The following is a 26,184-nucleotide window of genomic DNA, read 5'->3' on the forward strand; positions in this document are numbered from 1 at the left end:
CTGTCTCAAAAAACAATAAATAAATAAAAATACTCACACAGAAAACTTATGAAGGAGGGAAACTAAGGCTCAGATGTAAAGTGCACAAGGCCACCTACCTGATAACCAAATGAGACCAGACTGCCACTCACATCTTGTTGCCTGGCCCACAGCTCTGTGCCCCAGCTCAGTTGGCCTTCACTGAGGACTTCATTATTAGGCCTTGTGTAGGGAGGCTGGCTAAATGGCTAGTCTTCAGATTTCAGCTCCCTGGGTCTTATAATTTGCTTTTATTTGCTTTCAGTGAATAAGTTGCTCATTTCAGTAAATGAAAGTGGTCACCTGATGAGGCAGCTGCTGAAATTCTCCACAGATTTTTGTTTGTTAACTACATACAACATAAAACTTAACAAAGCAATAGCCTGTCCCAAGTCACTGCCAGGCTTTGGCTCTCTTCTACCTTGCTCTGCAATAGCTCCATGTTAAGGACTCAGCTCTTTATCAGAACTCCAGGCCTCTGAAAGAGCAGTGCTCTTTCTGAGCAGCTGCTAAGCCATTCTCTAGTCTACCTCTATTGTTTCTTGATTGTTACTGGTTTGTGGTCTGTTCTAGACCCTGAGCAAGAAAAGGGAAGCCTATCAGGGGCCTCCAGAGAATCTGACTTCTGACCTCCAAAAGCACCGGCAGTCACATACGCAGTATCCAACACACAACTAAAGAAAAAAGAAGCTGGAAAGGTGGCTGAGCCATTTTTCCAGTCAAAGATGGTTGCTCTTCCAGAGGAACTGGGTTCAGTTCTCAGTGCCAACATGAGAATGTCACTGACAACTATACCAACTTCAGTTCCAGGGGACCCAATGCTGCCTTCCAGCTTCTGCAGGCAGCGGATACATACATAGTCCACAGGCATACATGCAGGCAAAACACCCATACACACAAAAAAATTAAAATAATAAAATGAATCTTTAAAAAAAAAATAAAATTGCTTTGGAAATTTTGATCCAAATTTATTAATGAGGAAAACAAGACAGGAGGCATATGCTAAATGAGATTTTAGTCATACTTTCCTGTCTGCTTTTATGGGAAAAAAGCAAAAAAGCCCTAAAACAAAACCAAACCTCACAAAACTGAGAAGCCCAAGGTCATACTACCAATGAACTATCTGCAGAGCGTGGCAGGCATCAAGTTTATCACACCAGTCTTTGTGCTCTTCTGTCACTTTCTTTTATGAAAAAAAAAATTTTTTTTTCCAAGAGTAGTGGTACATACCTTTATCAGGACAAAAACAAATCTCTATGAGTCTGAGGCCAGCCTGGTCTATAGAATGAGTTCTAGTCTATCCATGGCTACACAGTAAGACTCTGTCTCAATAAAACAAACAACAAAGCCAACAGGAATTTTACTATGGAATTTAACTGAAAAACTTTAATCCTTTTATGAGCTCTTTTTCTTTTAAAATGTTTTTTTCTTTCTTATTTCTTACAGACCAGGAAGATGGCTCCATGACTGAAAGCACTCACTATCAACTATCAACCTTGCTGGCCGAGGTTGGATCCCCAGAACTGACATGATGAAAGGACAGAACCATTGCCATGCAAGTTGTCCTCTGACCCCCTCAAATAAATACATGTTAACAGTAACAAAATGTTATTTTCTCGTGAAAATAATTAGTGAGCTGTTTATTTCATAAATTAAAGTCTTGTCCCTTTTAGCTACATGGTCCTCCTAAGTAGCAATATGCTGCCTAACTACAGACCCTATAGCAGGATCTGGGAGCAACCACCTTGTTTTCCCAGGCACTGTCTGCAAGTGGGCTTATCTGGGATGGGGAGGGAACACCTGAGTCCCATCTGTCCATTCCACAACAACAGGGCTTTCTGTCATGACAGAACCTTGGGGCAGGCCTTGTCATATCTACCTACCATATATGCCAATGAAAGCCACATGATCAACATGCAATTCCTCTGGGTAGGAAGACCTTCAAGTATTCTCTTAAGAGTTTGCACACAGGGAGGCCAAGAAGCTGGAAAGAGGGATGCAGTCTGCCACCAGCTTCTCGTTGAAGTCACCTGCAAAAGGCCACTTTGCTGCTAAAGTGACAACCTCAACGAGACAGGCCTGCCTTACTGCCTATTAAGGGGTTCCAGGGGTCCTCATCAACTTAGATCCTTCTGCTCAACCTGTGTCCACATTTCAGACTCAAGATGAAGGGTTTCCAGGCAGCTTATGTGCTGTTTAGGTTTTTTTGTCAACATAACACCGAGTCATCTGGGAAGAGGGAAACCTTAAGAAAAAGCCTCCATCAGATTGCCTGTAGACAAGTCTGTGGGGCAATTTTCTTGATTGATGATTGGTGTGGGAGGGCCCAGCTCAGTGTGGGGGCTGCCACCTGGGCATGTGATCCTGGGCTGTATTTAAAAAGTAGGCTGGGAAAGCCCTGGAAAACAAGCCAGTAGCATCACTTCGCCATGGCCTTGAGTTCCTGTCCTAACATCCCTCTGTGATGGACTATAACCTACCAAATAAACCTTTTCCTCCTCAAGTTGGTTTTAGTCAGCAAAAAATAGGAAACAAACTAAGAGCCCAAATCTGTCCAACAGGTGAACATGCAGACAAAAAGCAAGGCTTTGAGGGTTAATTTTTGTTCAAACAAAAACAAAACACCTCTAGAGACAAACACCTCTTTGCAATTCTGTATTCTTGGTGCTAAAAGCATCTTTAGTGAGAGCTGCCCAGCTGGCATGGGAACCCAGTCAGCTGTGTGGGTCCCTCCGAGCTGGCAGCATCCTAGTCAGGTTTACTATTGCTGTGGTCCCCAATGTGCTTTGAAAGATTGCTGGCCCCTGAGGAGAGGGAGCTTAAAGGCCAGCTCTTATCAGGTCCTCAGTGCTCCAGATGGGCAGGAGGAAACTCACTACCACAGAACAAAGGTGGGCACTGCAATTTTTCTATTTCTTCTGCTAGGAGCCAGTGGTTGGGTTCGTGAACATCTAGAGGTCCTCAAGATATGATCTTTCCACTGTACTCACAAGCCACAGGCCAGATGTGGCTCAGACCTGAGTGATGAAGATAGTGAAATTGTCTTTGAAAGGGGTGCCTTCAGTCCTTAGGAGACAGGGCTTGCTTTCTTTGTTCTTCCGGACACTGCTATGTCTGGATGTGATATGCTTGCTGCCTGGACCCTGGCAGCCATCTTATGTTTCAGAACAGTCTTACACCATGTATGTTGTACTAGGCAGGTACATGTACAATAAGTACAGTATCAAATGAACTTAGCATTTGACACTGCTGAACACATTCTAGATCTTCTCATGTATTATCCTGGGGATGACACTTGTCACCACTCACTCACATGGAGGTCTGATTTGGGATGCAAAGTGGGGGCTACATGATGTTCCCAGAATAGACAGTGCTGTGGTAACAGGTCCCTGAGGCTGAGGAAGCACCTAGCCTCCTCTCCCATCAAATATTGCATGAAGCAGGGAAGAAAGGGAGGGGAGGCAAAGCACAGGGAGACAAGAACACAAAGGAGCAGGGCCTACTAGGATCCTGTTTGCTGTGTATGGTGGCCAGGTATGAAAGGGCAGCACCCAGCTCAAGTGCAGGGGCCCCAGGAGGAATGTGACAGGACTAGTACCTGGCTTGGGCACTAGCTTGGGTTGGGCCTATGAGGGTTTCAGGAAGGCAGGGTATGTGACTGGGGAGGAGAACACTGAGGGTAGCATAGCTGATCCATTGAGGCATTCAAGGTCTTGGGAGCACAGCCCTGGAGGGCAGGATAGGGAAAGGCCATTTTAAGGAGAAAAGTCAGAAATTTCAGATGACAATGAAGGCAGGCAGCAGATGGAAGTAGGGCTGTGCCATCTTCCTGCAGACAAGGTCTTGCTACTGCCCCTGGTCTCTAAGGTAGGGGGGCTCCATGGCAGAGAGGGGGAGGGCACCACTGGAAACAACAGGTCATAGTAGACACCCAGGCAGAGTCAGCACCCCAGGAACTACCACACCCTTAAGAAACTACACAGAACTTTATTAAACAAACACAGGGAAGGCTCCATAACTGCTCCAGAGAGAGACTGAGTGGCAGGCTGGGCATAATTTCTCTGTCCCCAGCTCCAGAAAAGTCCACCCTGTGGCCCAGCCTTCAAGGATGCAAGGGATCACACATGGCCTTCAAACTGCCCATACACGTCCATTTGGAGGTGAGTCTCTGGCTCTTTCTGAGGGTAGCACAGCATCTGGACAGCATCTGGGCCTGGAGCATAGTGGCCATGTCCCTGAGTTCAGACGTGAACAGGTGTTGTATTCTCAATGCATCCTCTTCTGTTCCTGGGCCAGCTAGGAGAGTGGTGATGGCAGAGAAGGGGGAGAGGGTGAATGGGTGGCTCAGATCCGCTGAGGTACTTACTATATTAGGTGCTTTCAAGACAGAAGAGCAGGTCACACTGGGTCTCTGTGCTCCACAAGGCACAGCAGCATCTCAGAACAAACCAACGGATCAGAAGATCCCTGCCATTGACTGCATGGCAGGGCTGATGGTGCTCTGGCTATTCCCAAGCTGCCCCAGGGAGAGCGAGAGATGCACCAAAATGCCAGTGACCCTTCTCCTGTGAAACAAGACTGAAGTCCTCACAGGGGTCTGAGGAGAGAGCCACTCTGCTGAAGCTCAGTGTCTATCGAAGTAAGAAGGCTCAGACACAGCTCTGGGCATAGTCACCCTTAGGAGACACTGACACCTGCTCCACATTTCCTAGCAGCAGTAGGACAAAGAAAAGAATGGGTTTTCATGAAGAAATGCATACACACACAAGGGCTGATGTGTGCATGTACGTATACCAGTGGACAAGCACTTGCCTAGCAAGCATGAGACCCAGGGTACCATGCCCAGCACCACAAAAACCCCAGGAGCAATGAGAAAACCCTTTCCCTGAGATTGCCACAGTGACATCATCTGTAGACAATGTAGAAACAGTTTCCAGCCACTGAGCTTCCATGAGCAGGAGAACACAGCACCCCCAAATGTTTTAAGCCACATGGGAAGGGAGGGAGCCAGGAAGCCCTAGCCCTCAAGACTAGGAAGGAGTTTAAAAGCAAACAGATTAAAAACCCTTGCTTGTGTGAATCAGGCAGTGGTTCAGCACAGCCAGGGCAGAGAGGATGGCCCAGGGCCCAGGTATGGTTTCACCCTAATATGAGCATGACGGTGACCCTTCCATCGAGGTGTCAGTTTAGCTGTGCAGCAATACTAGCCCGGCATACTGGCTAGTGAGAGGCATAGGCTGGGCTCCAGAGCCCTGAGGGAGGACTGGCTTTTCGACCAGGAGGCAGTGTGTTGAAAGTGGCTGGCGATGAGGCAAGATCTAGGAAGGAAAGGGGAAGTGAGCATAGAGAAATTACAGCCAATATCCCCACCACACTCTTCAGGTAAAATAAATATTTAACTGCCTGAACCAGGCCAGGAGGTTGCACCTCGGATAGCAGAAAGAAACTGACAGGGTCAGGGGAGGCATGGGAACTACACCACCCAGCCTGTGCTTCTGTACTCAGCTGCTCTCTGTCTCTCCTGACTCCCACTTGAGGAAGTCTATCTCCAATGAGGTATCTATGGGCTATAGTGGGCTAGCTCTCAGGTCACACTGTGTTAATTCTCCATGGGGCCAAGAGAATGGAAGGACCAGAGTCTGAAGCACAATGCTGTAGTAACAAGGACCTGGAGGCAAGTAGCAGGTCCTTTGGAGGATGGTACAAAGACCCCCTGGTGACTTTAGCACCAGGAGGAAGGGTAACAAAAGGCTTGAGATTGTAGCAGAATAGCCAACAAGCTAGAGCCACAAAGACAGGCACCACCCAGCATCCTGGGATACTTAGGAGTCCCACTTGAAGACCAGAGGCAGCAGGAAGAAGCTCTGATTCCAGGGAATGTGGGGGAGGGGCGGGGGAAGGGGCTTGTCTCCTAAGGACACTGCTTCTGGCCATAAAACTGTCCTCTGTCCAGAACTTCGTAACACTGAGATGAGCAGACACTAGCTCAAGGGCCTCTTACACAGGCAACAGACTACCAAACAGGAATCAGGAGACAAAGGGCTGTTGGGTACTACTGCATGGGTAGGACACTGTAACAGTTCCATAAGACTCTTGTAGAGGGTAACTAAGACCTTGGACCACAAGAGACAAATGGATTAATGAAAGGGGTGGGCTTTGCTATCTTTCTCTATTGGCGGGGGGGGGGGGGGAGAGGGGCGGAATCAAATCAGGACTGTCTAGAATCTCCATCCTCCCATCTCAGCTTAAGCTCTCAGTGGTAGCCCTGTCCTTCTGTCTGTCTGTCTGTCTGTCCTGGAATTCACCTGCTTTGACAGCACTGCCTCTACCAACTCCTCCCATCCCATAGTCTGCTGGGGAAACCTTCAGAGTCAGGACTAGTATCTGAGTCAATGTGATGTCCTCCTCCCCTGCCACATCTGTTTCTACGGCTCAGTTCTAGTTGCCCCTTTTGCTCTGACATAGGCTACTGAGACTGGAGTTCAGGGCCTGGATCCCACCCTTCCCCAGGAGATTGCCCTTGTGGAGGCTCTACCGGCTGTGCCTGTGGCTGGGGTACTCACAGTGGGGGCTGTGCTGAGGGCTGGCACGGGGCGTGAGGGCCAGGGGTGAAGCAAGTTCCCGGGGCGCACAGACTGTATGGTAGGCTGCAAGGGTACAGGCTGGTGAGAGTGGGCAGGATGAGAGGGAGCAGGATGTAAAAAAGGATATGTGGTTGGCCTCACCTATGATGGTGACCGCTGTTCCAGCCAGCAGGGCAAAGAAGGTGAAGAACATGACTTGGTAGGAGTCCAGGAAGTGTGACAGTAGGCTGGCTCCATCTGCAACAGGGGAAAGGCAGACATCAAAACCTCAGCGACACAGCTGGATCCCCCTGGGTTCCTGTGCCGCTAGACAACTGCATAGTCCACCATGCCCTACTACCTGAAATGCAGGGGCAAGCATGTCTTAGATGTAAGGTTGTCTAGACAAGGGCAGTGTCTCATTCTGTCCTTAGACCATCTCTGCCCTTCTTTCCAGAAAGTAGCCTTAAGTAACAGTGTGGCACATCAGGTTTTGGTGTCCTTTCTGCCAGGGAAGCAGCTAGGCTAACTCAAAGAAAGAAAGGCAGTTTTGAAAAATGCCCTGTGGACTTTAGAGCTTGAGGAATTGGTGGGCCAGAAGCCCACAGGATAGGAGCCCCTGCTCTGACTCCTTGCTAAGAGCCCCAGGCACTTCTGCCCCAAAGCTATCTACCTCTGTGGAGTGGCCTGAGTCCCTGATCCCTAACTCCTATCTGCCACCGTGTTATACCCTCCACTTGTCCCCAAGTACTCTCCAGTGGAGACACCAGACTACAGAGGCCTCCTTTGGCTACTAGTCCCTTTGATCTATGCTGTATCCCTCTGCAGCTCTGTCCTCTGCATGCTGGCAAGTGGCTGAAGCAGAACAAGCCTTGTACTCAGCTGGGTAGGAAGTGAGTAGCTTCTGGCATCAGGATGGCCCTGAGCAAAGTACTGTCCTCATACTGGACATCTTGAGACAGTCAAGCAGGAGTTCCAGTCATGAATGTTACTTCCTCATAGGCCAAAACACGTCTAGGAGTAAGCTTCTAATCTCCTGTGTTAACTAAGAAATGATACTTGAAGAACAGTGTGCAGCAGCTGAGGACATTGGTCAATGGGTTCTCTGAGGGAAATGACATTGTAAGCAGAGGAAACAGTGACGCCAATGGCTCAGGTTGGGGACCTTTGTGTTCTAGAAACAGGCAGGAGGTCAGTGCTAGAGCAGGAAGCACAGGGTGAGAAAAGTCAAAAATGGACAGGAGAGACCATATAGCTATCAGAAGCCATTAAAGGGATGTGGATTGTGTCACTGAGAGATGGAAGCCATGGTAGGATGTTGAGGAGAGGGCCTTGCTGAGGATAAAGTGACAGGAGAAGTGATGTGTGGTGTTGGTGACAGCAACGACTGTCACTTTGACAAACATTCTGGGTTTTTGACTCCTCCAACTTTAACACTATAGGTGCCCACTGATACTCAAGCCCCCCGGCTTGTCTCTCCCTTGCCTAGGTCTGGGTCAGTTGCTGTCTCATCCATGACTCACAAGGACCAGGCCCACGACGATCCATCACAAAGGCCACAGTGACAGGAATGGTGATGGCCTGATTAGTGGCAGGGCTGGAGAAGGTCAGAGCAGTAGACAGAGGGCCCTGGCTGCCAGCGGTGGGATCCGAGACACCAACTGTGTATGTGATGAAGCTGGGCAGTCCAAATGACTTCTCCTTCACGAAGGCCAGCACTGCTGGGGACCCGGATTTCACCTAGGAAGAAGGCAGTGTTGAGAAATCATGCTCTGTAGAGAGCACACTCTGCAGAGAGGCTGGACCACAGTTGGGACTGCATGTGTCCAGCTCATCTCTGGACACACCCTTCTGACCAAACATGCTAGACTTCTCTCCCAGAACCAGGTGGGCCTTAATACTCAGAAGCATGACCTACATTCAGGGTCTGGTAACACAATCAGTATTGCTGAATTCTAGCTGAGCACAAAATTGTTAAGCCAACCCAAAGCAGCACCTAAAACCAAGTCCCCACAAAGCAGCATCCCCAGCTCATCAGGGTACCTCAGCAACTATATACTTCTTCCTCTTCTTGTGAGCAGTTAGCCATGGCAAGACAAGAGAAGCACCAACAGGCCCCTAAACTGCCCCCATCTACACATCAGAACTGTCCCTGCAGGCTTTCTAGACTGAAGCCTCAGAGACCAGTCATTCATCAGTCAGAAGAGGAAGAGAAAGAAGACGGGGAGGAAGCAGAAGCAGCAAGGCATGGAAAGAAGAGGCCCATCCCCGCATGGAACAGGGCACCGTGAGTTGGAGTGTGTTTCTGCTCTAACTGTACAAAGCACATTCTATGTATGTTTGTGAAGTAGAAAATGAAATCAAAAGGATGAACAGAGTACTACAGTACTATGTAATAAAAAAATTACATAAAAATTATTTCAAATTTTAATTTCTAATTTAATTTTTAACTTTGAAGAGCCTGAGGCTAAGGTGCACAAGTTTCTCCTTTCTTTGGGTCTTTCCAGATCTAACCCTAATACAAATCACAATCTTCAACATCAAAGTCTGACCCCAATTCTATACTGACCCTAAAACCAACATCTAAACCTAAGCCTCCAACTCCAACCTAAACCCTAACCCTCATCTCAGACCCAAGTCCTACTCCCTAACTCTAAGCTCTAACCTAACTCCAGCATCTAACCCTAACCACTAACCCCAATCACTAACCCTAGCCACTAACCCTAACCACCAACCCTAGCCACTAACCCAAGCCACTAATTCTAACCTCTAACAAATCCTACACTCTTAAGCCCAACCTTTAATGCTAACCCTAGTCTGTAAACCCAGCAACTAAACATATTTCTAAGTTTAAACCCCTATCTAGCCCTAGCCCCATAACTCTGAATCCTAATCTTAACCCTAGCCTCCAGCTTCTGCCTGAGCTGTAGCCCCCAGAGCTGCTTACCTCCAAGTTTTCCAGAATCTCCACAGCACCAAAGACCTTGACCTCGGAGCTGGTATAGTGGTTGCTCAAAAGGATTTCTGCCTGGTTGGCATACAGCCCTGGACTGAAGGGGACCTCAGCTCCCACCTTCTCTATAGAGGTACGGCTGCTTGGGATCGAGGCAGTGACCGCCAGTGCTGTCTTCTTCATGCTCAAGTGCTTCAGTTGCTTATCTGTCAGCCTGTGCATAGTAACCGAGCAGAGGTACTGGCCTGTGGAGACAAGGCTTGTTCTTCTCCTGTGTGTGCACAGATCTCCAACCTGGCTCCACTCTCTGACAGGGGAACTCCTAGACATACTTGAGAGCCCGCTGACAAGTCACTTCCTCCAGGAGGTCTTCTAAGAATGTCCCTTCAGAGGCCCTGGGCCAGTCTGGACACCTTCTTTGTAACCAATGGTCCTTTTATTGTCTCAGATCCCTCTGCTCATGAGGTTTCCATCTTAACAGTACTCTTGGGGCAAGGCATCATGTTGAGGCCAGCTCTGTACCTCAAACCCCAGCCAGCCTAGCCCAGAATGAAGGCAGATCATGGCAAACAGACACATGACCCAACCCTGTGCTATAGGTCAAGAAAGACATGACTCCAAGATGCCCTTGTTCCAGGTGTAGCAGGAGGGTGCATGGACAGTGGGTGATTAGGTCCTGTCCTGTGCTTAGTGCCTGGCCCAGGGCATATGAGCCAGGTGGAATAAGCAGGGCCTCGGGCAGCTGAAATCTGGACACGTGGGCTGGACCCCATCAATGGCACACAGCTTAGAGGTACCTAGATGAGTTAACATCCTTGCTCAGCAAAGACCTCCTCTGTGCTACATGCTAGGTGAGCCCCTGACTGTGCCCTTGGGGTACACCTGCACTCTCAGCCAGCAGCATCCGCTGTCAGGCTGTGGGGCAAGGCCGGCTCACCAGCCTCTACAGTGCTGGTCACCAACCCGATCACTCTAGTGTCCTGCGCTGTGAAGCAATTGTGTCTCAGTATGCTCAATATAGCCCACAACTATTTCATATGGTGCCAGTCACCTCTCACTTGCTATATGCAGGCAGCAAAGACAGGGCATCTTCAGTCTAAAGAGGGAGGTTCAGAAAGGTGAGCCCCTGTCCAAAGCTGAGTGGTGGGATTAGAGAAAAACAAACAAACAAAAACCAAAAACCAAAAAAATTCTGGCCTGGGTTTGGTGCTGAGCTCTAAAGAGTGTGGGTGATGCCAAATGCTACTCCCTCTTGGCAGGCATGAAGCAGCAACAGAGACTACAGCCTATTAACAGCCCCAGGCTGAACTTCCAACAACCTCTGCCTCTCTGGACATATGGCCATCATGAAGTACACACTTATGACCAACTCCAGACATCTAGCAGGCACTTACTGCATTTTAAATTATTTGAAAATTTACCCAAAGCAGCATCAAATCCTGGCTCCACAGAGAAGACATCACGAGCAGGGAAATCGAAGACATCTTGCTTGAACTGGAGTTGGCAGCTGATGAGGGACTCTGGGTGCAAGGCTTCAATGACTTCTCGCTGGGCAGGGGAGCACTCACCTAAAGGCACAGAGTGGTAGGCAGTGATCACCCGAGAAGGGCTTGGACCAAACACAAAGCCACCACACCCATAACCACCTAAAATAAGGGAACAGGCCTTTTGGAGACTGGGCAGGCATGAATGGCACCAGTGTCCCATACCATTCCTAAGTCAGGAGCTCAGGAGTCCATGCAGCTTGGTGAAGGTACTGTCTTTTATTAAAGCTAAGGATCCTGATGCAGGGGATGGGCTACTCTGAATGCTGGGGTCACTTCAGATGAGAATCCTGTATGGGCGCCGAGACTGTATAGTGGACACATTGACTGGCAGCCTGCTGATGTGTGGCCCTGTTGTGACCAGCAAGGAGAATGGCCATTGGCCACTTGCTTATGAATTCTGGGAGGGCAGAGGCTCTTCATAAACACACTGCACATAATTCTGGCAACAGCAGACTATTTTCCCAATTGCACTAAGGAGGAAAACAGCATTTATGATGTAGTAAGTGTGCCCCATTAATCACGACGAGAATGATGGAACTTAATTCAACCGTTAAGTGGTCAAAAAAATCTGTATTGACATATTTATTTCTGGCACTTGCTGTCCAGGGTTGTCACAGGCAAAGAGTGAGATGGAATGTTCTATGCATGACTTGGGAGAGGTAATTATAAAAATCAAAACCAGCTACCAGCCTGCAATGTCATTAGTTTCCACCATCAGCTGCGGTGGACTGTGGCTTGCTCTGCTCATGCCCTAGGGCTGCAATCACAGCTCTGACTCAGCGCAGCCAGTGTCTTGGAGCTGTGCTCTTATGAAGGCGCCTTTCACGCTTCAGCTTATGGAGGCCTCAAATTTCTTAAAAGCTGCAAGGAGTGGATGAGCTGGTGCTAAAGGCCTTCTCTCTGGAGTTAGGGATGAGTCTCAATATGAAAGAGAGGGCTGAGGATGTGATCCAGTGGAATAGCACATACTTGTGGTGTGTTATGGCCCTGGGTTCAATCTCCAACATCACAAAACAACAACAAAACCCATCAACAGGCCCAGATGCTACTCTCCAGTCCCTAAGCCTGGCAAGGTAAGCTCAAATGCCTAGAGTCCACTCATTCAGTACCAAGCAGGTTAGAGTTCCTGTCTCCCACGCTGACAGTCACTCTGGAGGCTGTGGCTTCCTGAATACTGGTCTGGGAAGAGTGGAGGCGACGGGCCACAATCTTCTGAGGGTTGCCGACCACTATCTATGGAAGCAAGACAGTTGTGTTGAGTGCTGGTTGTATGCTGGCTTGAGCTGGGTGTTTTTCATGACCTCACTTGCAGCTTGTATCACCTATACCCTAAGCAACAAAACTTAATGAGCTCCCAGCTTAAACACCTGGCTGGAGTGGCAGGACGTCCCTCAGAGCCCGTGAGTGGGACTGAACTCTCCCATCCTATGATAGTAAAACTGGAGCTGACAGCAAAGCCCAGGCATGTGCTAGAGCCAGGGCACTTGACAGAGCTGGGATCAACAGCAAGGCCAGGGCTAATGGCAAGCTGAACCTACTCAGTGGTCCAGGCCAGGCTACATGCTCCTGCATGCTCAGAGAATTGGTTAACTAATCTTGCCACAAGGACAAAGGATCCACTTAGTTTATTATCCTTATTCAGAATGGATCAATCAAACCCAAATGCCTACTGAACAAGGGCCCCCAGAGGCCAGACTGCTCAGACACGCCCCACCAGGTACCCCTTGGGCATACGCTACCCCCATATAGACCTTCCTCTACTGCCCACAGCCACATGCCCCTCTATGGCTAGAAGGCTGGCCACCCTTACTGGGTGGGGCAAGTGTACTGGAGGCTCTTCTTGTGGGCTCCTTTCCTGCAACACAGGAAAGCTGTGGTCACAGGAAGGGCTCCCTTAACCTGCAGTCCACAGCCCCACTGTAAGGCCTTACCAGCACTTCCAGCTATCACTGTACTGCCACCTTCCAGGAATAGCTGCTGCCCAAGAGACCAACAGTGGTGGCCATCACTACCCTCCCTGGCCCCGTCTCCCATTTTTCTCTTTTCCTCCTGGCCATGCTAGGTTTTCTCATACTTTGTCTTCCTCTGTCTGACCTACTCCTATTATACTCACCCCACTCTCAGGTGTCTCCCAATATACCATCCCTGCCCTAGACAGCCCAGTATGGCTCCAGCCTTCAGGAAGGGACTGCAAACTCTCACCCGTCTGTGCTCTACCACCTCAGCTGGAGGAGTGACACCCATTTCAAACCTTCCAGGACCCACTCATTATCTTTTTCTAGCACCCTCCCCTACTTCTGGTCCCCCTTCAGAGCAGAGAGCCATCACCTACCAGGTCACTGGTGACAAACCCTCCTCCATACCACCCCAATCCATCCAGTCCACCAGTGTCTGATCTTGGATTTGAACCCAGACAGACAGTATAATTCCCACAATCTCAGCCTTACAAGTAACTGATACTGCAGGGATATGCCCAGCTGAGGCCACTCTTAAGCCCCTGCACCAAGCTTCCTGGCCTCCTAGGCATTTCATGATCTGCCTATAAAGCCAGAACTTAAGTCCCTCCCACACATACTAAGATCCAGCTCACCCCAGGCTCTCTCTCAAACCCCAAATACTTTGGCTCTTGCTGGCTCTTCTGACCATTCTCAGGGGCCTCTCCTGGGAAGCACAACTTTATTAATCAGAGTGCCTGTATCTGCAGCCACTCACCGGAACCGCAGTACTAAATATGCAAACTATTAGGTTAAACTGCTGGATTTGATAAAGCACATGCTGGCTCTAAAAATGAGACAGGTTTGGAACTCAGCCAGACCAGGCTCATTGATTCATTCTCGGCTGGAGAGAAAGGTTTTTGTTCACTTTCATAAAGACTCAAAGGTGACTTGCTGGGGAAAGTTTAACTTTGCTGGTGACACCAAATCACTGGGGTTCCAGTCCCAGGGCCTGAACTCCCTTAAGGAAATGCCCTCCCCAATAGCTGCGTGGCCATGCTGGCTGCCAGACAAGCGTGGGTGTAGGTAGATGGGTAGAATCAATCGACCATATCTCTCTCCCCAGGCTGGTTTGGACATGAGAGGGATGCTTCGGATGAACAGGGAACTGGTTCCCATCTCACACTTGGTGGGTGGCTGATTCTCCTAGATCTTGACAGTTGCAGACAGCTCTGGCAGGAGGCCTGGTTATTTGTTTCTTAAAGAAAAGAGAATCAGAGGTACAGCCATCCTTTGTACCTGCTGCTTTGGCAGCTATGGATTCAACCAACAGAACAAAAATAGTCAGAGAAAAAGTGCATTTGTTCTGAGCACAGACAGGCGCTTCCTAAACAGCACAAGCTAACAGTCACTCACATGACGTAGCATCAGTTAGTTGTTGTATGTCATCAGAGGTGATGTCAAGTATACAGAATGTGGCAAACAGCCGGAATGTACCCACTCAGGAGATTCAGTTTGAGGCCAGCCTGGGCTACACATTAAGACCCTGTCTCAAAACAGACAAACAAACAAACAAACACCATAAAACAAAACAAAATAAAAATAAGGTGTTATGCCTTTGTGTAAAGAGATCTGGTCATGATCAGATTCTGGTGCCAAGGGGCATATATACTATGATGTGCTGGGGATACAATGACAGACTGTATATGTTTGTTTGCTTGCTTGATTTTTGAGTTAGTCTTGCTTTGGAAGCCAGGATGGTCACAAACTTATGATAATCTTCCTGCCTCAGCCTTCCAAGTACTAGGATCGCAAACATGTGTCTCCAAGCCTTGTACAGACAGACACACACTGAGACTCTTACTATCTCCAATAGGGTTGGACATAATTGCCTCTGGCTGTTCTCTAGTCCTACCTCTTTGAAGGTCTTCAGATGTCCAGCGATCTCATAGTAAACAGTCACAGACCCTGCATCTCGGGCCACAGCCACACCAGTCTTGGGGTCGATGTAGAGGACATTGCTAGCTGAGGAGCTCCAGGTCCCTGAGATACCTAGGAGAATAAAACCAGATATAATCCATTTTGTTCACATGTGAATACCATAGCCCAAACCTATCTCCCCAGGCTCGTCTGCCTGTGAGGGTCTCCATTTTCAGCCTCTGGGAGGAATCCACATAGGTCACCTCTAAAGTGGTCCTTCCACTTTCCCAGCTCTGGCCACCTGTGGCTCTTCCTCTGCACCTGTTCTCTGGGGGCACTAGTTCCCCCTGCCCATACCCTCCCATCTGGAATCTCGTCTTCACATGAAGCTTTTCCAGTTCCCTGTCTTGGGCTGGGCTGGGTGCTGTATCTCTGGGCTCCTGTCACCCCAAAGCATTATCAGTTCCTATTGAGAAATGGAGAGCAGATCTCACTGGCAATATGTTGCTAATAGAAATAAGAAATCACAGGCTAGAAGAGAGTGCTCAGTGGTTAAAAGTGCTTCTTGCTTTTGCAGAGGACTAGGCTCAGTTCCCAGAAGCAGGCAAAACACTTATACACATAAAATAAACAATTTAAATAAATAACTAATAATAGCAATAGCAATAATCAGCCCAAACCAACCGAATATTCATAAAATTGCTATCTGGAGTAAATCACTAAAATTTACTTTGTAAATACTTGATTTAGTAAATTTTTGTTGCTGTTGTTTTCAAGACTGTTTCTCTATGTAGTCTTGGCTGTCCTGAACTCACTTTGTAGACCAGGCTGGCCTCAAACTCACAAAGATCCATATGCCTCTGCCTCCCTGAGCACTGGGATTAAAGGCATGAACAACCTTGCCCAACTAGTAACATTTTTATAATATGTATGTTAACATATTTTAAATGCCTCTTTACAAAAGCAGATCCTAGGCCCAATGCCACACAGCACAATAAACAATAAAAACTCAACAACTTCCTTCTATTTGTAGCAGGTAACAGTTTTCTTTCTTTACTCTTTTTGAGACAAGGTCTCATTGTAGGCTAGGCTAACCCAGAACTCACTGTACTAACCAGTCTGGTCCCAAACTCATGTCAATTCCCCAGTCTCAGGTTCCCCAATGCTGGGATTACAGGTACGAGCCACCACACACAGCTAGTATTTAATTTCCTTTGGAAGTGAATTAATGAGGCTTAAAAAAAAAAAAAAAAAGGAACCAATGAGGAGAAAAGCAACTGTCTGTGTATGTGTTACAGGGGTGTGGGAATGGTGTGGACACTCATTTTCTATTTAGGTGTTCCTCTGCCATGCTGCTGGTATGTACCACTAGTCACACAATTTATCTGATGCAGATTCTTTCCCTTGCTGTATCAACCACATGGTAAGCATGTACTTGCCAAGGCAACTGGGTGGCAGAGCATACATACAGGATACTTCTGCAACAGCAGGACATTCTACTGGGCAGTGTTATTCCAAGGCAGAGGCTGGCAGACTTTCGCCACAAACAGACGATAAACACAGAGGGCTACATGGCCAATACCATCTCCACTGCTACCTGGCCACAAGCGAACAAGCATTGCCAAGCAGCAGGCCTTTAGGTAGTATCCTCCAAGCATCATCTAGGTTCCACCTATCACCTCTTGTGATGTGGTACCCAGCACCTTCTGGAAGGTCACTCCCTAGCAGGAACCGGTCACATCCCTCTTACCTCCCAGGCTAATGAGAACACTAGCCAGACAGAGGATGTCACCCACCACCACAGCTCCCGACAGCTCTGGGGTGATGGCCTGTAGAACGGGTAGGGGTACAAAGTCGGAGAGTCCCAGGTGCTCCACATCCCACACACGAAGCAGTGTCAAGCCCACACTGACTGTGCGGATGACGCAGGTGTTGTTGGTGGCACCCTTGCCAATCTGCACAAAGTCATCCCTAGGGACAGGGGAAAGGAGGGCTGAAGTTCAGAAGAGGGAAAATATAGAGAACTATGTAGTCCTATTCCTATTGAGTGACACTAGGGACTAAAGTCCCAGGTGTGGCTCTAGTGCAGGGGGCATAGACTTGACACCCCTTCTGTGTCATTCCTGGGACACAGTCCACAGCACTCATCAGAGATCTGCCAGGATCATCACCCCCACACTCCCTTATACCTGTCCTTCAGGGTTCTTAGCCAAAGGTGACACAAACATTTTCAGGCCATGAGAAGCCCAAGTTGGAATGGTAACTAACACTTAGATAGCTTAAGGAGTCTCAGCCAAAGTGTCTTCCTCACACCTCTGTAATGCCCCAGGACAATGGCCATCAACCTTTAAAGTCATGGATGCTGAGCCTTGTGGAAATGTATCCCTAACCATCTACATAGGATGCTGATGCCAGACTGAGGACCATAGGCCGAGAGCCACTGCTATCTAGTGGACTCAGAGATTTGGCAGGCCACATTGAAGCCAGGGTCCTCTCATCACCCTCACATGAGGACTGAGGCTACAGCAAGGATTAAAGAGCCAGCCTAAGAAAATCATGCTTGGAGCTGGATAAATATAATATCAAACCCCACTTCCTAGCTATGTAGCTCATGGCAAATGGATTGACCTCTCTTGGCCTCTGTAACAGGCTCAGGGAGGAGCCAGAAAGATGTGGCAGCTGACTCATGTACAGATGCTCAGTGACTGTGGCTTCTGTCTTATGTGCACATGCAGTGTGGGACGTGTCCCTTGTTCTTCTCCATCCATTGATGACAGGGCCAGAGTGGCTGCCGATGCTCACATCTCCCTGTACTTCTTTTCCTGGTCACATGGAGAGCTTTCCACAAACCCTCCAATCACAATTCTCAGTTCCTGTGCTCTGCTTCCTGCCCATTAGGGAAGCCATCACCTAATAACTTCCTGCCACATACAAAGACTTGGGTTGGGTCTTTCTTTCCCCTCATTCCCTCTGCTTCTCGATTGGACCTGCTGCTTCCAGGCTTGGCTTGTGTGGTGTGGCATGCCATCCCTTTAGCCATTCTTCCATGGCACCTGCTTTTCTTTCATCATTCATCTGTACCTATATACATGAAATCCAGACACAACTAAGACCAGCCTCCTGGGAAACGAGGAATTCCCATGTCCTACCTGTTCGTGGCAAAACTGAGTACTGAATTGTGAGCATGGAAGATGTCTCCAGAGTTGTCATGGAAGTGGACAGTGAAGGTCACGGTCATCCCCAGAGGCAGAGCCGTCAGTGCCTCCTTGTGCTGAGTGTGCAGGACTGGGCTCATGGAGATCCTCAGGTATGAAACGGGAGAGACCTGGAGGATACCATGCAGGTGTGGTGATACCTGCTTGAGTGGGTCCCTATCTCAGGGACTTGAGGGTATGGAGAAGAAAGACCTTGTTTCTTAAGAGTCCCCACCTACTGACACAGTTTCCATCACTCAATATAGCTAGTCAACCTCTAAAAAACCCAGGTGAGCCAGGATCTATGACTGAAAACTTAGGTCATGGCTTATCATGGCAAGAGCACCCTCTGGACTGTGACTGTGAATGTTCTGGGAGGAGCTGGCTCTCAGGACATCTGAACTAGAAGCAATATTCACTGGATGGAGAGGGGATGTCACTTGCCTACTGGGGTGCTGATAAAGGCCAACAATGTGGTCTCTAGAGACATCTCTGAACCCTGTCTTCATGAAAGGCAAGAATCCTCCACTTGCCTGGCCATCAAAATCCAAAGCTTATTAGGCAGGGTAACCGTTGTAGGGCTGGGATAGGATGAACACCCAGTACTTTCTGTCACTCCAAAAGTAGGTGGGCGGCACCTGCCAGGCCCACTAAACAAAACAAGCTACAGCCCAGATCTGAACCAAAGTGTCCAGTGACTGAGTGAGCTTCATCTTCTAGGACTTAGGAGGTGGCTGCAATGAGATGGGGCGCCCAAGGAGAAAGCCTCTGTCCCTGGTAGGCACAGAATGACAGAATAAGCCCTTGGACTTGGTGAACACAATCCAGAGCTACTGTGCAGCCTTGAATGATATCCTGAGTGAGTTTCACTGCTGCAAAATGAGTCATTATGTCCTCAGAGTTGATGCAAGGATTTGCAAGTCTGGTACTGAGTACACTCCACAAGTGAAAGAACTGACTATGCCCAGGTTCTGTGCTGACCTGGGCGAGGATTCATCAGTGGGTGGTATGAATGTCAGTGGTCAGATGCAAGAGAGAACATCAGCTTGCTTGCCAAGACTGCAACTCTGGGACTTTGGGTCTTTTGGCCTTCACAGTGTCTCAGTTTCCCCTTTTATGAAACAAGCTAGATGGAATCAATAACTCTACAGAACATTTGGATCCAGTAGCTCAGCATCTAGCCAGGGCCTGTGAGTGATTCCTGGATAAATTCCTAAGTAGAATTCCTCAGTTGGAAGGTGAGTCACCGTCACACCTGAGAGAAGTAACACCTCTGAGCTATTGCCCTTTTACCCAGACAGTGTGAAAAACAATCCTACCTTTACAGCAACAATGACAGTCTGGTTGGTGCCGAAAGGTTCCTGTGCAATTACTTCAAGGGTGGACACCCCAATTCCAGAGCCAGACACCAGGAACCCCTTCTCATCAATGTGCACAATAGGAGTCTTCTCAGGCCCATCGAGGACACGGTAGCTTAGAATGGCTGCACCATCCCTTTGGGAAGCAAGATGATCTGTTTTTATGATGCATGGAGGGGTTGAGACACAGGTAGGCTGAGCCTACCAAATTATCTTGAGATTTCACATCTGTGGCTCTGGCATCTTTCGACCTTGATATTATGGCTCAGCAGTACCTCGTGCTGCTGCTGCTATACAGCCTGTCAGTCACCCACAGAAGCCTAATATAGAAAACTCATAGGACTTTGAGGAGAACAGCATATATGCAAGGGTCAACCAGTGGGATGGGAAACCATGAGACCCGTTTCATCATACATACTTTGAGAAAAGATCATTTCTGTTGCAAATCATTTTTCCTTACTGAAATGAGGAACCCTGGGTGAAGGACAGTGTGTGAGTGAGCTTTGAGCTGTATCAACCAAGGGCTAGCCTCTATTTGCAAGGGCTGCAAGGAAGTGTTCACAGTACTTCATGCACTCCTTAACATGGTATCTAAGGACAAACCTCCAGTTCCCACTGCAAGCTCCTGCAAGCGCCTCACCTGTGCTGGCACCACCGAATCTCTCTCGATGAGTTTAAGCACATATTAGAGCGTCTTTGTGGACTTTCTTACCATCCTTCCTCTGCCTCTGAGGCACTGTATATCCTTTACCTCTGTGGTCACAGAGCCTAGCACAGCACCTGGCCCTGAGTTATTTCTGCCTGAATAAACCCTGAGTGCCTCATGCAACATGAGTGGCCCAGAGTCTGCCACCACCAACTGCCACTCAAGTGTAGGTCATGCTAGGAAAGGCGTCCCTGGTGCATCCAAGGAGAGTCAGTCAGATTTGAAGCCAGCCTTTAAAACAGCACGTCACCAGCACTGACATGTGCTCTCACCACCTGGGGACTTTGTTAAAGTGCAGCTTTTCCTTCAGTAGGCCTGGGGTGGGGCCAAAGCTTTGCATTTTATCCTGTTCCCCAGTGCCACTGCTATTGCTAATTCATGGGCTCTACTTGAAGTGGCAAGTCTTGGAAACATAAGGGCATCTGAAAAATTTAACACTTCTAAGTTGGTACTTTCATCCCTTTTAAGGACTGAGTTCAGCAGTGTTCATAAAAATGATTTTTTTTTTCTTACAGGGAACAGTAGAGGCATCCAGAAGGGCTAGAGAGGAACAGAGGATGTCCACGGGAAGAGAAGGGGATGCAGAAGCCACTCCAATTCAAGAACATCGCCCAGAAAGACTACCTACACACACTGAGGACACCTGACAACTTTGACAGATGACTTGTAGGATGGGACAAGGGTGCAGCTCTTGTCCTCACAGAAACAAGAGCTGAGTCACATACCTGTTTGTCAGCAGCTTTATAAATGAGTTGGGTGACATTAGTATTTGTTCTGCTTCTATTTCAGGGTTCAGCAGCCGCAGCTTTTCGAATACCTGGAAAAGGGTGAGCCATGTTTCCTACCCAAATCAGACTCACAGACAGTCTGAGCAGATGTTCTCCATCAGCGAGGGCTGAGAAGAGACATGAAGTTGCCCTTAGCACCTCCCAGGTGGCCTGGGATGTAACAGGGAGTGCTGGCCTTTAGGGTATGACAATGCCAGACCAAATCTGATCATTTCACTCAAACATGTTGAGGCCTTGATGGGAATTTGATCCTTTCTCCACATAGTCCACTCCCACCTCAGGGCCTTCTGTTTAAGGTCTCCTAGGGCTGCTGGATTTTAGACTGCTTCCAGTCTGGCTCAAGGGCGTACACCTTCTGACACTGTGCACTGAACTCCCAGTTTCTAACAAGACCAAATGGACCTCCCTAGGGGTGTGTACGTATCTGCACAGTCCAGATTCTGAGCAGATGGGCAGTTCTCTGAGGGAGAAACAGCTAAAGTCTCCCGCTCCAGCACCTCTGTGCTCATCTTCTACAGTGGATCCCCACACCTACAGTGTGGGTTTTGGTACCTGTCTCCAGGAGCTGGACCTGAGGCAAATGGCAGTGCATTCCAAGGGGAGAATGAAAAAACATCCTTAAGAAGACCCAGGGGGCTTTGGTGTCAGGGTAGCTGGGGCAGAATCAGAGGACATCTCCACCTGCATAAGGTGGAGAATCAGAGGACATCTCCACCTGCATCAGGCAGGTGGTCCTGAGCATGGAGTGACCTCACTGACAGACTGGGACAGTGGGAGCTGTCAGTGAGGACACCTACAAGCAGGCATCTCCTGTTCCCTTAAAGCATGTCCTCTTTTCTAGTTCCATTTGCCTGAAAATTTCATGAATTTCTTGTTTTTAATGGCCAAGTTGTATTCCATTGTGTAAATGTGCCACAATTTCTTTATCTATTCTTTGGTTGAGGGACATCTAGATTGTTTCCAGTTTCTGGCTATTACAAATAAAGCTTCTATGAAATAATAATAATAATAATAATAACAAATAAAGCTACTATGAACATAAAAAAAAAAAAAACCATGTCCTCTTTTTAGATGAAGATGAACTCACTTCACGCTCAATTGTGAGAATGTCAACAGTACCAGGACCCTGGGAAGCAGCAGCTGTAAGGCAGGCACCAGGGACTGATGGGACCTTGTGGTAAACTAGAGAGTAGGCTCCAGTAACAGGAAGGCTGGGCTTCATTCATTGTTGATTCTACCATGCAGTAAAACCATATTGGCAACAAATAAAACACATCTGGGGGCTGAATCCCATTTCCCTGGTTTGACTTACTTAAACTCCAGTGGCTGTCAAGGAGGAAGCAGACTCAACGTTGCAAAGCCCTGCATATAAGTCATGTGTTCTTTTTAAGCAGTGAGGTCTATAACTATGTCTGAGTCTGTGTGTACCTGAGTGTGTGAGCCTCCAGATACACATTGGTCTGTTACCTACATGTGTCTTTGTGTAGACACATGTGTATGTGTCCCTGTGTGAGTGTGTATGCAGGTGTCTGCTTCTGAGTGTGCACACATGTTCGAGAAGAAGTGAGAGGATAAGTGAATAGTTGTTTTTTTCTTTGAAAATCTACTTCTTTGTCCCTCAGCCTAGCATACAAGAGTAGGGGGAGGGGGAAATGGAGGGGAGGACAGAAAAGGTCATCTTTTCTCCAGGAGGGGATGTGAACCTTTTTTTCTTTCTCCTGGTAGTCAGGATACTTTCAGTTTTTCTTTGCAGCTTACAAGGGCTCAGGGGCTACAGAATCCCAGATCAGTAGCAAGATGCCCTTGATGCAAAACAGCCTCTTCAGAGGCAAGTTATCAACTCCTCTATTAGGGGTGTGTGTGTGTGCCTATAACGGTGTTTCTGTGTGTAGGCTCATGCATGTGTTGGTGCATAAGTCAGAGGTCATCTTCAGGTGTTATTTCTTAGGTACTGTCGACCTTATTTTTAAAAACAGAGACTCTTATTGGCCTTGGGCTTGCAGATTATGTGAGGCTAGTTGGCCAGCAAGTCCTTGGGAATCCCCTGTCTTCACCTCCCTAGTACTGAAATTACAACTACAGCCACCACACAGACTTAAAAAAAAAAAAAAAAAAAGTGTAGGAAGCCTGGTGTGGTGGCGAACCAGCACTCACTGTAATCCGAGTACTCAGTGAGGCAGAGTTGGACAGAACTCTATGAGCTGGAGGCCCACCTAGTCTACAAAGCGAGTTTAGGACACCAAGGCTACACAAAGAAACCCTGTCTCGAAAAACCAAAAAAAGCATAGTAGTGTTTTGCCTACATGTATGTATGTGTACTACATGTGTGCCTGGCACCCACAAAGGTCAGAAGAGGGCATCAAATCTTCTATAACTGGAGTTACAGATGGGAATGAATCACCATGTCTTCTGTAAAAGCAACAAGGGCTCTTAATCTCTGAGCCACCTCTCTAGGCCCACACCTGGCTCTTTTATGAATTTTAAAGCTAGAATTCAGGTCCTCACACTTACACAGTACTCACTTTACTAACTGCGCTCTTGTCTAGCCCAGCTCCCTTGTTTTACATGACCTAAAGGAACAAAGTCTCATTTCCAAAAGCAGGAGGAAAAGGTCTAAAGAGAGCCTGGGAGCAACAGGCTCTGGCAGAGGAATCTCTGGTCCAGACTAAGTTGGTCTCAGTGTTGGCCAAAGGCCCTCCCTCTCCACAGGACAGAACACAGTTCCTCCAACCATGTGTGAGTGTGTATGACCCTGACACTTTGTCCCCTGGGCTTCTGGCTCATCCACAAGTGGTCTGCTTCGTTGGCTCCATGTAAACACTGGACGTGTCAAAGCCAGAATGAGGGAGAAGCAAACCTGTTTCTATTAGGAAGCCTAGACGTGATTGTTAAATGGATGCACATGATTAAAACTCAGACATGATGGGCTTCTGTCACTATCAGCAGTCCTTAATATCAAGATCCTCCCAGACCTAAGAGTGAGCTCTATTTCTGAAACACTTCAAAATACTGCTGACCTCCAGGCCTCTCTGCACAGGCTAGTCACAAGCCAACCCTTCTCATACTGCAAAGACATTCCTCTTTGGAGATGTAGTCGGCCCCATCTCTGCCTCCCCTGGCACCTTCTATACATCCTACTCTTCATCTGACCCCTTCCCTGATCATCCCATAGGGTGAATGCTTCTAATTCCTCAGCAGTCTAAGTGGCCCTCAGGGTTGTGATGGTGCAAGGTCCCCAACATAGAACTCAGGCCACTGGTACTCCCTGTCCCTTTCACGTGGCTCTCACTGACCCACCCCTTACCTGAATTTGGATCTCATCTGAGAGCTCCTTGCCGAAGCCATACAGCTGCCCAGCTGTGGGGTCCAGAGCTTTGACCACCACTCGGAGTCCAGTCCGACCTTTCACCCGGCCGTGCACATTCATGGCAAAGTTGTACTGAGGTGGGAGCCGGATTGATGCCTGGGAAAGACATCAAATGTGTTTCCAGGACAGAGGCCTAGGACCTCAGCATTCCTAGAAGGTGACAGATGAAGACACTGGCCCCAGAGAGGTATTTGACTTTTCTCAAAGACCACTGCCTTGCTGCCAGGGCCAGTTGGCAAACCCATTGTGGAATGGACGGTGTTCCCAATGTGGAGACATTTAGAAAAGTCTGTGTTCATGCAGCAGGTCCCAAGCCTTCTGTGTGCACAGGGGTATCGAGAGTACTCAGAGGCATGCTGGACCATTTAGGGTTTCTTGCAGACCAGCTGACACAGGGTATCTAAATAATCACACTGCCAGTGTCCCATGTAAACAATCTGGGCAATACAATACCCCGGCCCTTGGGCCAGGGCCCTAAGAAGCATGGGACCTACCTTATATAAACCTGGACAGTTAGGAAAGCCTTCCCCTGACTTTGGCCTTCTCCTGCTGCCAGCTCCACCACCCATGACAAAGACCAGAAGGGGCCTTCTAAAGCAACCTCACTCAGGACACTGTAACCAAGGCTACTGTGGCCAGAGCCTGGGACCATAGAAGCTGGTACCCTGTTCAGTTCTCCCTAGCTAGGGGAGCCCTAGGCAAGTCCTTCCCTGTCCATGGGCTTTAATTTAATTCAAAGTCCATCCCCAAGATCTCAGTGGTGGCTGGGAAAAGGGCTGATGGACAGGGGTTTATGGCTAAGCTAAACCAGAGCAAAGACCCAGGGCTGCCTGCCACCATGACCAAAGGCAGAAGCAAGGTTACAGACTCTAGCCCAGAACCCCAGACTACTATTTCCGTTAGTAGTCACCTGCAGCTGTAGTTTGGCTATGGTTTGCCCCAAGGGTTCCTGTATTATAAATTTGGGCACAGAGGTGCTGGAGCCTGTGTGGAAGGGGTCAGAGCAAGGTAACTGCTGTTGTGGGCACTGTCCTCAGAAAGGGACATCATAGATTCCTGGTAATCCCTAAGAGTGTGCTGAGATGTGTGTATGTAGGTATACACACACATACACACACACAGGAGGAGGGGTGTTGTGTCACAGACTCTAAGCCCTGGCTTCCTGTTTCATCATACCATCTCTTTCTATACATCTCATACCATGATAACAACTGCTGTGATGTGACCAGCAGACCATCCTGTGAAACTCCCCAAGCTGAAATCTAAATAAACTCTTTTTCTAGATAAATATCCCACCACTGGTATTTCATTTAGAAAGGAACAGATACAGCTCTAAACAACAGTGTATAGACTTCTGTGAAGCAATGTGTGGGACCCTCACCCAGTAAAGATACTGGTTCAGGCAAGGAGTTGGGATTTCTGGGAGGTTACCTCATGGTGTCGCCCTCGGAGGTCCAGGACATCCCGCTTGGTGACAGACCAGTGGAAGGTCAGGCCTGGCACAGCGTTGCCAAAGGAGAAAGGGCTCTGGTTGCTGGTGATCCCGGTGATGTAGACAGGCATCTGGTGGAAGCAGGCCCTGTAACTTCTGGTTCCAGTACTTTCCCACATCCCCTTTCCCACTGGCCCCAAAGCTTTCCTGACTCCCTTATGCAATGGGAACTATGCCCTGGTCTTTCTTAACCTGACAAGGGCAGGACAGAGGATCAGGAAGTTTGACCCAATGCAAACCACACACATAGGCAAGATTAGTCCCCCACCCTGTCACTATCAGAGTCTGTACAAGTAAGGTTCCTTTTTGGAATAGGCCCTGGAATTCTGGGAGGCCCAATTTGT

At 48.4% G+C, this 26,184-nt stretch overlaps 1 protein-coding gene across 1 annotated transcript in view; it reads right to left on the reverse strand.

Moving 5' to 3' along the window:
* Positions 1-3,985: 3,985 nt before the first annotated feature.
* Positions 3,986-26,184, reverse strand: part of Nup210 (nucleoporin 210) — a 99,648-nt gene continuing 77,449 nt past the window's right edge. The window contains exons 27-40 of the mRNA XM_021639284.2: positions 25,780-25,911; positions 24,286-24,444; positions 20,919-21,010; positions 19,449-19,623; positions 18,085-18,260; positions 16,686-16,906; positions 14,931-15,067; positions 12,191-12,314; positions 10,956-11,102; positions 9,529-9,779; positions 8,105-8,321; positions 6,744-6,839; positions 6,582-6,665; positions 3,986-5,336 (exon numbers count right to left, since the gene is read on the reverse strand). Coding sequence (XP_021494959.1) covers positions 5,239-5,336; positions 6,582-6,665; positions 6,744-6,839; positions 8,105-8,321; positions 9,529-9,779; positions 10,956-11,102; positions 12,191-12,314; positions 14,931-15,067; positions 16,686-16,906; positions 18,085-18,260; positions 19,449-19,623; positions 20,919-21,010; positions 24,286-24,444; positions 25,780-25,911 — 2,109 coding nt within the window. The 3' untranslated portion in view covers positions 3,986-5,238. The remainder of the gene's footprint in view (positions 5,337-6,581; positions 6,666-6,743; positions 6,840-8,104; positions 8,322-9,528; positions 9,780-10,955; positions 11,103-12,190; positions 12,315-14,930; positions 15,068-16,685; positions 16,907-18,084; positions 18,261-19,448; positions 19,624-20,918; positions 21,011-24,285; positions 24,445-25,779; positions 25,912-26,184) is intronic.

The sequence above is a fragment of the Meriones unguiculatus genome, chromosome 5 (genome assembly GCF_030254825.1).
Source record: "Meriones unguiculatus strain TT.TT164.6M chromosome 5, Bangor_MerUng_6.1, whole genome shotgun sequence".
Taxonomy (NCBI): domain Eukaryota; kingdom Metazoa; phylum Chordata; class Mammalia; order Rodentia; family Muridae; genus Meriones; species Meriones unguiculatus.